Genomic DNA, 13027 nt, shown 5'->3' with positions numbered 1-13027 from the left:
GGATTCAGAGCTCTCGTTTTAAACTAGTTAAAAAGAAATGTATGACTATAGGACTATTGGAGGAATAATTTTTGTCGGAAACATAGGAGGGAAGTCTTTTGAAAGAAATGTAAGAACAAATGTTCCTAAAGATTTTTGCTTATAAAATTTGCTGAGCAAAAGCAACAGTGAAAGTGAAAAGATTCATTTAAATTAAGTTTTTTTTTTTTTTTCCCTGTGAAATATCTAGTTACATCAGCATGTTCTACCATCAAGAATCTGTGCCGCTGATTTTCAGGGAGGTACTAAATTTAGCCTGATTCAGGAAAGCTTCTGTTTTTAGGAAAGGGTTTGCATTTAATTATTTCATTTCTAGTGGGATTCGTGGACATGATTAAAGTTAAGAACAGGCTTAATTGTTTTTTCTCAAAATAGATGGGTTTAATGAAAATAAGAATCTCAAAGCAGACAGCAACACCTGCCTACCTGTGCAGTTGATAGCTGTTACTCCCTTTCTATTAAGGGAAATTGAAAGGCAAACTTGATTTGGCAGTATGATAATGAAAGCTTTAGCCCAGTTTAGGGAAGAGAGTCAGACCAGTAATGCCTGGAGAGGACAACGTGAATGGATGGAAGGACAGAAAATCAAGCCCCATACTATTATCTTGCTTCCTACTCACAGGAATCACTTGGTAGAGTACAATCCTTTTTTCTTTTTCTTTTTTTTTTTTTTATTTTGACCAGTTCATCAGTTTATTATCTAACAAATAACGTGTCTCTCATTTCCTGGATTCTTACAGATGAGACGAAGCCTACAGCTGTACCCAGCCTATCATCATCAGAAGAAGCAGAGCTGAGCACAGATAAAGGTACAGATTGCAAATTGCATTTCAAAATATCCAATCCCAAGAGGACATTTCATAAAGCCTTATTTTCCTTTGTCTGGAAATTGCCAAAATCACAGTTAAACAACACAAAAATAGATAAACGCTTGGATTTTCATTTACAAAAGTCTTTGTAATGAACTACTTGGCACCAGCTGTTCTGCTGGTCGAGAGAGATGCTGTGAATTTCTGAGTCCCCTTGTTATGAAGGTAATGCTAAAATATCATACATGACATGCCAAAAATGAGCCTCAAGCTTAGGCTCAATAGGATGACTCAAATGCATAAAGTGAAGCATACCCATCTACCTCAGCAGTATTAGCTCCCTCCTCACTGCTCTCCCAATGGGAAAAAAGGAAAAGACAATCACTATAAACACTTCAGGAGGAGACAGAAGGAGATGAAGTCATAACAGAGAGGGAGAAATCAATGTTTATCTTGTGTGGACTGTGCCGGGCACTCAGATCATTTAGTTTGTGATAAATATTTAAAAATGTCATGGGGCCAAATGACAGGGAGTTTAGGAAACAAGAAAGAGGAATGATCTAATTTAAATGTTTCAAGCTGAGCTTTTTCCTGCGGAGCTGGTGGTTTACAGATAGGAACCGGTGCACAGCCGTACCCCTTTTGATACTCTTATGATATCACACCATTAATTGCTTGTGCTGGTCTACATTTTTTGGCATTTTTGTGGCGATATGTCAAGAAAGAGCCTGTGTGATTTATAAAATGTTTGCTACTGGTAATTCAAAACAGGAGTTAGGCCATCTATAATAAATATAGCCCCTCAGAACAGCCTTCGAGAAAGACTAATAGAAAATTTTAGTGCATTTTCCTGAGATAACATAATTATGAACATCCATTAGCTTATTTATTTTAAAAGACCGAATGTTTAATTCAGTGTCACTGCCTGGCTCTCTTCTCATTTTTCTAGAGCAGTGTGGTGGGGTGTGAGAGCTTGTCCTTGGCTTCCGAAGGAACAGGCCAGAGCACCCACATTCTTACCTCRATATGAGTTCAAAGCCTCAAAGTGCAGGTTGAGTTAAATGCTCTCCCGGCTGACTGAGTCATACTGCGGGGAAAAAAGAAAAGCCACAAACCCTTGCCAGGGCACTGGTTTTTGCTATTCAGATCTTCACAGATTAGGCTTGTAGCAAGGCAGAAGGCAGAAGTAGTGATAGATGCAGCCCTAGTGTAGCTGTTGATTACCTGTCCATCATTCCATCATCCGCCTTTCTCCTGATGTTTGTGCCTGTCTGTGAGTTCTGTGTCTGTATGATCACCCCTTGGATGTTTTTTTTTGTCTTTTGTAATATGTGGCTCATGGCAGATTTGGGGCTTTGGATTTTTTTTTTCCTCTATCTGCATTGTTGCTGAAGATCCCAACATTTTGGTATTGCTTTGTGTTCTTGTCATTCTTGTTCCTGACTGTGAACTCTATGTCTCCCCTTATATTATGAGGTGACAGCATCAAGCATCTCAGTGTGTGACCATTCCATTTTTCCTGACACATCTATCCAAGTAGCTGCCTTTCTGTTACATTCCTCATCGTTCCTATAATGTGCTAAGAGAACAGTGTTTTTCCCTCTTCTCTTGAATGGTTGCAGAAGGAGAGGTATTGCCTAAAGTCCTTTATTCTAGCAGGTTAGTTACTCTTTGGTGTCCTTTCCTTCCTCAAAAACATGACAGAAAGCATCTAGTAAGGAAAAAAGAGCAAGACAGACTCTCCTCCACATATTTGGTTTGGGAAGTAATACTGGTACTAAAGGAATGATGGAGGCGTGTGATATTTAGCATGCTCAGGGATTTGTTTATGAGTTTTTCAAATATGAACAAAAATTTTGAAAGACTTGTCTTTTCATCCGTGCTTCTATAAGTATATTTTCATGTTTTAGATTTTGAGTTGCTTTAAAATGAGCACTAGTGTTAGAAAAAAACTTGCTACCTTTTCAGAGATGGCACTTTTACAAAATCCTGGCATTTCTGAAAACACCTGCTGCTCCAAAAACAAATTTCAGTCTTCAAATTGTTTGCCCACCGAGCTAACGCAGCTAAAACCTGCCAGCTTCTGGAACATACTCATGTCTGTAGTTTATCTTCAACTAAATGAACTGGATGTAAGGTATTTAAAGAAATTGCATCTCTCCAGTCCCTTCACCTACTTACTGTGAAAGGAATTTCTTGGCAAATACGTCTAGGCTACATGCTACCGAACCGAATAGTTTAAACCACTTGAAATATGAGGTTTCCAAGCCTACTATGGAGCTATCACAATCTTTCAAACACCAGTTCTGATGGGTGCACTGGAACTGGTATTTTGTCTCCAATTAGTATCCACTAGTAATTTTTCTGCCTATTCTTTCACCTATTCCTTGTGTCGGAAAACAGTRAACACATGGAAATATTTATGTTTACTTCTGAGGAAAGGTGATATTCTAACCAGATACTGCTCTCACTTGGAAGGTCGTGCTGTTGCTTGGCGTAGCTCTTTATGAACATTGCCCATTGCAGACTGTCATAAATGGGATTATAAATGTCCAACAGCAGTACAGCTCAACCCATTTCTTTAGGGTCTTTAATGGACACTGAGCATTTAGTTTATRTGACAAGCCTTTTTCTAATTACAGAAAAGCTTTCTAGTCAGGAAAGAACTTAAACATTCCTGAGAATTTATTCAAGTATTATTTCCTACTAGTCCAAGGGGTTTGATGCACATACATCACTGCTGTTAGGAAGTTCATGTATTTTTTCTTACCTAGGAATTATGAGGAATTTATGAGGAATTTTGTTTTGTGTGTGTGGGGTGGAGAAAGTTCACAATTTTCAAGAAGGAGGAGGAGGAGAACATAAAAGGATTGTTCTTAAGAAGTGTGTTGGTAAACAGTGGAGGAATAACATTTTGAGGGGCTTTGATTAAAACGAGAACCTACCTAGGCTAGGCTACATTTCCTCTATTACTGTTAAAGTACACCTCTTCCTTTATTCATCCTGGAAGAGACAGTAACTCTGCTCAGAGGAAAAATAAAAAAAAAAGACAGAAAAATTAAAAAAAGACAGTTCATATGGTCCCTATTTGCAAGTACTCTTTCTCTTTGAACAGATGGTGTTTTGGGGGTGCTCTGTCTTTCCTCAGAAGGAGCGCGGGACAGTCATCTTACAAGAACCTCAATATGTTTAATGATATGCTACAGAGGAATCCTTCTATTCAAGTCTGCCAAGTTTCTATTTCCTCTGTCTGGAAATACCACAGAGAAACGGTGAAGTTTTACCCTTGAAAACTTGCACGCATTTCTATTAGCTGCTGGGGGAGAGCTGGCATCTCTAGGCAGCGCCTTTGCCGTGCTTCATTACTGTGCATATGGAAGTAGGACCTTTAAGCTCAGCGTATTTCAAGGTAGGGCTGCTGCTCTYTGTGAAGGGTAAGGACAGAACAAAGTGATTAAAGTCATTAATGAAGATTAAATAGATAAAAGACATATCAGGCTGCAGTCTCACCGGCTTGTCCACGCAAGGTTATGCTGGGACTACCAACTCGTTTTAAGTATAGTATGTAAGTATATTTATATAGGGTATACCCTTGTGTGGTAATGATGACAAACGAGGATAGGTTTGAACCTGTGGTTTTAACAAGAGAGTGTGCATGTGGGAGAGCATTCTGCACCTCCAGCCCAGCTACCTGTCCTACCAATTACACTTCAACCTGACTTAATGACGGGTCTTTGTGGCAGGGAAAAAAAAAAAGAGAAAAAAAGAAACTGTGGATTCAGTACAGCTGAAGAGTGAACTACATGTTATGTAAGCATGGGAAAGTTTCTGTTCACAATACACTGATTTAAATTCATTAGCGCTTAATAAGAGATGAATTTTCATTTGAAGGTCAACTAAATTAAATCGTATGCTAATTAATTTTTAAAATAAAGCCCCCATTAATTATTTCCAGGTGTTCACCAAAGTCTGTGTTCCCTTGGGAGTGCTGTTTAAAGCAAGTCACATTCTCTGAAATGGAGTCAGATGCAGTTAGCTGGAGGGTTTATGTTGTCAGAAACAGTTAGGGATATGTCTTGGCTAGAGTTTAGCTCTGAAAACTCACTGTTTGTAGTGCAGAAACCTGTATGGATCTTGCCTGTAAAATGTAATGGATCTTAACATTCCTGTTTGGGCAGCTGTGGTTTTTACCATGGAAAAAATCTTGATGTCCTGAAGACAAAAACATGTGAGAAAGGATAAAATCAAAGATCTAACTTTTCAAATTTGGAGGAGCTGTATAAATTAACATAAATTAGACATTGAAATGGGCATTRGTGGGTGAAAAAGATTGTCTGAAATGCCAGTATATTCAAAAAGAGGTGTTTAAAATCAGCTCTTAAGTATATATTAAGACATCCAAATGAATGACCTGATTTTCAGAAGTGCTGAACACGCAGCAACTACCAGTGAAATGTTTTCGCTTCACCCTGGGGCTATGWTTAGGCCTGGAAAATTTCAGCCTGAAAAATCTCAATTATAGGTACCTGTAAAAGGACCTGTGTAATGGAAGAGTTTCAGCACCCCCAACTATAGCTGTGGCTACACTGAAAACATTTCTCTTCCTTGGGCCCAATGACTTCTATCAAAGCAAATTGACTAACACAACCTAAATGGCATGGTTAAGTTTCTTAAAAGGGGGTAAATAACCATCCCCAGCCAGGCCTTTCAGCTAATACCCTTCATAACAGTCAGTTTTAGCTTTGGATAATGCTCATTATTCACTTTTCCTTTAAATCTGACTGGTCTATGGTCTTGTGCATCCAGCCTGGGTGCAGACTCAGCCTAGAGGTGAGGCTGGAGCACAGGTGACGACTCAGCCTAGAGGAGAGGCTGGAACTTCGGTCCAGACCCATCCTGGAGTCTGGTGAGGTTGGAATCAGGGTCCAGACCCATCCTGGAGGTGAGGCTGGAGCCTAAATGCAGACCCAGCCTGGAGGGGAGACTCGAGCCTGGGTCTAGACCTATCCTGGGCATGAGTTGGGAGCCTGCATCCAGACCCATCCCGGAGGTGAGGCTGGAGAAGACACAGCTAGAGGAGCCAGCAAGCGAGATCATCACCTGCTAGACCCCCCTGTATAGAAGGGCCTTCAGGTCTGTTTTCTGAACCCTTGTACAAACCTCCCCACAGGTTGTTCTGCCTAACAAGGTCTGTTTTACCACGCCATATAAACTTGGGCTCAAATAAATCTAATCCATCATAAAGGCAGATTAAAATGAAATCTTGGTGGATATAAAAATAACATTTTAAAGTCAAAGCTCAAGAATATCTCCCTAACTTCTCATAAATCACCATTTTATAGCACTTCATTTTAACACATTTTCCTCAGTTTATGAGGCAAAAGAATACCCTAATCATGTGGCAGCCTCTGTGCACACCATTACCTGTAATTTTAGACGCCTGCTTGATTTCTTTCACTCTGGAAATATTCCAGTCATTTTTCACAGTATCATGCCTCAAAAATAAAATGCATTGAACCCTTTTCCTTCATAATGGCCATCCTTTTCCCTCTTTAATCTTCTTACAGCTCCCTAAAACATAGTGATTTATCTATGCCGCGTGTGGGACCCAGGTGTGTTGCACATTAGAAACGACTCAGTAAATAAGCCACACAGAGACAAGCTGGGGAAGTGAATTTTTAAAGATCATTAAAACCACTTAACATTCAGATCTTACCATTTCTCCTCTTCCTAAGGATTTGCAGAATTTTGTTTGAGCGATGCTGTTTCATGCAGTCAAAAAGGAGAAGTATGAATGACACAATAAGGGATGAGCTTTTATGCGGTATTTGGGCAAAACAGTGTCTGATCCTTGTCAGGAGTGTGGGATTGATAACTTATTGCAGGCAACACAGTTTTCCTGGAGCTGAATTCAACAGGTGGTTGATAAATGGAAAAGTGACCGACGCGCTGAGGAGTACGCTGTCCTGCTGACTTGAAGGCAAGCTGTTTTCTCCTGGGATTTTTAAAAGCTGGGCTTAATTCCCAGGTGTGTTCTGCTGGGACATGGATATTGCTGCTGCATGGATATTGCCACAGAAAAGCAGTCTTGAGCAGCCACAGGGGTGAGACGCTTGGATGGGAGCAAGCGCCCCGGCACCCCATGCGTGTAGACAAGTGATCTGACTTGGGCTCGTTTGTGTCATTAAATGTCATGTTGGGCTTGGTCGTGCGTGATCATTGGTGACGGTAGGGACTGTGTTGCAGGGTAGTATGAGAAATACTGATTTTTTTTTTTCTTTTTTCTGTTCTATACTAATCCTTACTGTCCCAATTTGGGGTTATCCCAGGTAAATGGTGCCCAGCATGTGTTATCAGAGGTAAGACCCAGTGTTTTGAAATAATACCCTGACTTGGGTTCTCCAGTGCAGCTTGGCAGATAAATGTCTATGTTAGAGGAGTTTTAATACTGTTTTATGACATTAAAAAATGGAGGTGGGTTCACTGCTCCATTAGCAATGGATGAAGGCTTCAGGGATGTCCAGAGCCTCTGTAGGCCCTGGGATCATTTAGGGCTGTGCTACCACTGCCCTGCTTTGCATACCTACAAGCAGAAGGCCATTCATAACCTGCAGGTGTGGGATACCCACTGCTGCTTGGCCAGTGAGGTGGACTCTCTTACCCTGAGTGCAATTTGAGAGCAGCTTTTATTGGCCGGGGCATTTAGTCTCACATTTTTACTCTTGCCTGCCTCAGATTTTCTTCATAAATCTGGGTTTATTCCTTTGCTTTATTTTACCTTTGTTAATCCTCAAAGTAAATCTGCCTTTGGACCTTTTGGCTTGAATATTTGATCTAATATTTGCATTTGAAAAGAAGAAATCTTTGATATGGTCTTGACCTTAAAGATTTTGGAGCACCAAATCTGCATGCTAATGCAGTGACTGATCTCCGCTGCCAAAATGAGCCCTGCAGACTGTTGCAGTTAGGCAATAATTCTTACCCGTGTTTTTCTCTTCTCAGAAACACTTTTCTTTTTTTTTTTTTTCTTTTTTTTTAATAACTGGTGCAGGATTCCTTTGTATATCGTCTGGAATAGTTTTGCATCCCATGGAAGTAAATGGCTTGCTGGAGCCCTGAAACAATTAGCAAGCCGTGTCCAGGACCAAAGTTGGAAGTTTAATACAGTCCCCTAAGAATATCCCACGTGCGGCTCTTTGGGGTGATGTCTGAAGCTCTGCCAAATAGCACAGGTGGCCTCGAGCTGTGGTGCCTAATGCTGCTGCCCRGGCTGGTTGGGGAGGTCACACGTGCAGCTGTGTCCCAAGGGTGGGCATAGCACGGAAGCAGCACCAGGGAGAAGCTCCCGGAGCGCGGGGTGACTGTGGTTTGCCACAAGCTATTTGATACTTAATGAAAACCAGCATCTTGATGGGGCACCTACTTGCATCCGCCACGCACGAGGCTCTCAAAGTCCATTTTTTGTTATTGACCAAAGCGTGTAATTGTTGTTCTGTTACCGTGGATTGATTTTTTTTTGCGTGAAATTGGAGTCATTCCTCATGCTGGGAGAAAAGGTGGCACCCATGAGCTGAAATTAGAGTCTGAAAGTAGAAAGTGCTGCTCAATAGCCCTACGGGTCGGGATGGAGGAGCTTCTCCCACCCAAATCAGGGCAGAGTGCCCCGTGTTACTGCTCTTGGCTTTGTGGAGGCCCACAGTCAGCCTAGTGCTTTAAAAAGTGTCCCCAGTCCAGCACTGTCTGTGCACAGATGTGCAACTAAATCATACACAGGAAAATTACAGTAAGTCAGAATATGGGGCTAGATGTGGTGCGACTCCTGGCTTGCTTGACAGCCTGAAAGCTCTGTCATAGCTGGAATTTCATGCAAGGGGATCCAGGTTTTTTGGGGACACGGGCAAATTTCTGCCATTCCCATTTATAGCAAAAAGTCCTTCAAGTCAGATTCTGATTCGACTTGCAATTTGATGAAATTCTAATTTATTTTAGCTCTGGTTCAGCTTGACAGGGTAACCCCTTGCAACTCATAGCACAGGGTGGCATGCAGGTATGAAAGGGCAGCACAGCAGCCCAGTCGACGGCAGTGAGCAGCCTTTTAAGTCCACAGGAGAGTGAARAGAGTGCAGCATTGGCAAATTCCAGCAAATGGCACATCCCTGAGATATTCTGCCTTCAAACTTGGATTTATAAACTTCTTGTCATGCAATGAAAAGAGTAAGAAGCTGTGCAGGTAATTAAATATTTGCCTTGGGGGATTATTTGCAGTTAATTAAAGCCACACACTTCCAGTGCATACCTGTTCTACAGATTATTAAATCTGGATCAGATGTTAACATCCCAGCTTTCCCAGCTTTTCCACTTACCCATCAGAGATTATTATTGGCAAGTTTCAGAAACGGAGTTCTTCCAGGACATCTTATGGTATATTGGAAGATTTGTTCTGCTTTTCTGTATTACAGAAAAGGACTTTCTGGAGGTAGAGTTTTAATATCACTGTTATAATGTAATTTATTAACAGGCACCGTAAATCTCTTGTGTTAGCTGAGTTTTTCTGCTCGCAGCACGTTAGAAAGTGTTCTGCTCTGACCTATAAATAATGATTRTTTACTGTCATTAGTTCACTTATCCCTTAAGTTTGCAGAAATGTGCAGCTATTTAGATCAGTGGCCTTTTTTTAATAAGGGTCGGACAGAGCTCTATCTCCTGCAAAAACTGTGTGTTATGCCAAAAAACAGAACTTAAAAAAATAAAAAAGAAGTGTAGCTCATTTGCTTCCTGGTTGTAGTGGAATAACAGACCTCTCCATCACCAAAGACTAAGTTAGACTAAGTTAAACTAAGCCTTGTGTCAGAAAACACTATTTGATGTTACAAATAATGACCAATGAAGCTTGGGAAGACCACGGATAGTGCAGAGACAGGAGTTAAACCCATCTAGACCTCACTGTGCCCCTGGTTGAAGGTTTGGCTTTGGGCAGCTCATTGCTAGTCTCCCCCAAAGCAAAAAGTCTTTGCCACAATAATGACCTGGGCAGTTCTGTCATTGAATGAAGTGACATGATGGGTTGTGCTGAGTTTTATGGGACTTAATATTTGTCAAGCAGGTGGAAATCCAACTGCACAAAGTGCTAGCACTGTTCTAAAACATATCTTAATATGTCAAATGCATCGTTCATGTTGTTTGCCTTAGCTTTGTGCTACTCCAGTCGTTAGAAATAAAATTCTTGGTCATAACCTGGTCATACGTTGTTTTTCTTAGCTACTCTCTCTTGCCAGCTGCTGAGCAAAATCTGTTCCCTCAGGATGCAGATTCCGCAATCCAGTTGAATAGTTTAAACCCATGAGTGTATTTTAATAGTGTCTGATTCTAGGTCGAACAGACAGGAGCATAGGAATGCCAAATACGAATCTAGCGTGGCAGGGCTACCTGCATCTGAGGCAGCTACCAGCCTGGCATGAAAATCACTCCCATATTTTTCCATATGCCTGTTTGCTGTTTCCTCAGACTCCCTGAAAGACCCCAAAGGTGCCTCAGAGGACAACCTCGTGCACCCTGTGGCATGTGAGCAAGATCAAGCCAAAGGTGAAGCTTTCTGTTGAAATTCCTTACGGCACAAATCACACTCCAGTTGGGAACCTTAGTTCTTCCAGCTGAAGCCTTCAGYGGTCTTCCCCCTGACCTCTGCTGCCTTAGGAATATGCCTGCAGCTGGAAGAGGCTGGGCACCAAACACTCTTGGTGCAGTAGTCTCCAAATACTCGGGTTTAATCATATTGATCCTGAGTCAGTGCATAGCATTATTATTACTGTTTTGTTCTGTTTTGTTTTGTGTTTTGCTCCTAAAAGCCTGTGGGGTAATTCCATTCTTCTGATAAGCTGTCAAGCGCAGGCAGTTTGCAATATCACCTGTGAGGAACAATGTGCCAAGGCTGAGTCTCAATAAAAAGCAAGTCAGGGTCGGTTTAGACCAACCATTCAACGTGCTTGTTGTTTATTAAGTGGCATGTATAAATTGATTTAATGTTGTTCAGTTAATAGGAAAGAAAACACAGTATTGGGCTGAAAAGTATTATGATATATGTTGGGTTTGTGTCCTGTTTTGATAAACTTGCCTTTGCCACGTGTGCACAGCCATCATACTGATACCATTTCCAATCTGTCGTGTTACTAGGACAAGAGGATGTTTCTGCACAAGAGGGGATGAAAACTGGGACAGATCCCCAAAGCATGGAAGCAGAAGGTACTGATGGTGCTGTGAAACCAATGAGCAAGATTACTAGAGGGAAAAGCACCTGTATCTGCTCAGTCACCAGCAGCAGTGTTTAAGTTTCCTTTGTTTCTTCGTATAGAGTAAGCCAAATCTGTGGAGCTCAGTCTTTTTATGGTAGCTGTAGATCCTCAGCTCAAGTGGTGAAATTTAGTTTAATGCCTGAGAAAGAAAGAGTGAAAGAAGCAAAGGAAGAAAGGAAGGAATATCTTTAGGCATTTGCCCTGTTAAAAATAAAAGTGGACACTCTTATTCGTGAGGATAAGCACTCGAGCCTTGAACACGAGGTGCACTGAATGCTCGAGCTGATGCAAAGGCAAACACTTGGGAAATGTATCTTTGGGCTTGTGACTAGTCTCATAGAAGGTCCCTAGCTTCGAGCTCAGCACATATTTTTTGTGCTAAAGTTAGAAAGCTCAACTTCTCAAAGGATCAGGGCCTTGCACTCAACCATAACCCTTTGGATTTCCCACAGATGGTTTTGGTGTTGGTACTTCTGGGGGATAGGGTCCTTTTCCTCTGCCAGTGTTTATACTGGTAATCTCTGTAGCATATACTAGTCATTCTATACCATGTCAGTTCTGAAGGACCTAACCATTGGGTTTCTGTTTTCATTAAATCTGTTCAGAGCCAGTCTTGAACCAAAAAGACACAACAGAAGCTGAGAAATCTTCAATTCCCAGTGCAGTTGAAGATGAAGAAAAAGGAGGAGGAGGTGAAGGTAAGAAAGAGAATTCTGTTTATTACATTCTCTTATTCATTATAAATATTTTGTCCATTGCAAGGAAACATGGAAATAACACATGAAGGTATTTTGGTTTGTTTTTTTTTCTTAAGTATTCTTTCTCCCCTATCATTGAGGGCTGTTCTGATGTTTTGGCCTTGTATTTATATCAGAAAATAAGTGCAAGAAAGTGCACGGTCATGTTCTAAACTGACTTATAAAAAAAAAAGAACTTCTCATTATTGGTTTTCTGTATAACATTGTTGTTTTTCTATTTTAATGTGCATAAGGCTGATTAAGCAAGCAATTTATGTCTATTTAAGTACCCTGTTGATCATGTTCACTAAAAACATCAAGGGTATTCACAATAAATGGATATGGAAATGATTTGTGAGGTCATTAGTAGGGATTTAACTACTAATTAACTAAAACTAGTAATTCTAATAAACCAATACTTGGAGCAGGAACACGTAGAGTCTTGGCTGAAGCAATAAATTTTTCTGAATGTAAAATATTTAAATCCTTAGTAGTGCTTTGCAAAGAAACTCAGAATTTCAATTTTTAGTGTTAGGCACGTTTCTGAGAGTCCTACATCCAGCTGATCATTTGTATGACTATATGATTGCATAAAAAGCAGTATATTATATAAAGAAATCTCTTAGCTCTAAAATACTTGCAAGCTGATAATTGTGTGGTCTTATATAGAGCACAGAGATAAATTTTACAGATCCAAACTAAACCCTGGACATGATCTGTACTGAAAATTCAGTACAACAATTGCGTTGTCCTAATTATGAGCTCCTCTTCTAAGCTCTGTTGACACCAACTTAAGTGCAAAGCTGCATTAGTAATATTGACACTTATCTTCACTGCAAGCCCAAGTTAATAGAACTTGTTTGTTCATATACAGCTAAACAACATTTCCTCTSTTTTGTTTTTTTCTCTATTGCCTATGCAAGTTGAGACTAATCACATCTCCTTATTAGCAGTCATGTTTTTGGTATTGGTTTTGTGTTTTATTACTTACTTGCTGTAATTCGTACTTCAAATCCAGGTAAATGGTATTGCTCTCCTTCAATTGCAAATCCAGGTTACATAATACAAACTCACACTGATTGCAAATGCCAAAGTTGTTGTGTTCATTTCCTTCTAATAGAAATTATTTACGTTTTATTTTGTGCCTCATCAA

The 13027-nt window shown here is 40.5% G+C and overlaps 1 protein-coding gene across 1 annotated transcript in view; it reads left to right on the top strand.

Moving 5' to 3' along the window:
- The window catches only part of MACROD2 (MACRO domain containing 2), a 680006-nt gene extending 668085 nt beyond the window's left edge, over positions 1 to 11921 (top strand). The window contains exons 13-16 of the mRNA XM_026036601.1: positions 780 to 848; positions 10353 to 10430; positions 11019 to 11087; positions 11743 to 11921. Of these exons, the coding sequence (XP_025892386.1) occupies positions 780 to 848; positions 10353 to 10430; positions 11019 to 11087; positions 11743 to 11921 (395 nt within the window). The remainder of the gene's footprint in view (positions 1 to 779; positions 849 to 10352; positions 10431 to 11018; positions 11088 to 11742) is intronic.
- Positions 11922 to 13027: the final 1106 nt, after the last annotated feature.

The sequence above is a fragment of the Nothoprocta perdicaria genome, unplaced genomic scaffold, assembly GCF_003342845.1.
Source record: "Nothoprocta perdicaria isolate Ctin4 unplaced genomic scaffold, notPer1 scaffold_181, whole genome shotgun sequence".
Taxonomy (NCBI): Eukaryota; Metazoa; Chordata; class Aves; order Tinamiformes; family Tinamidae; genus Nothoprocta; species Nothoprocta perdicaria.
Note: the sequence above shows the minus strand (reverse complement) of the source record. Positions and strands in the feature narration are given on the sequence as shown.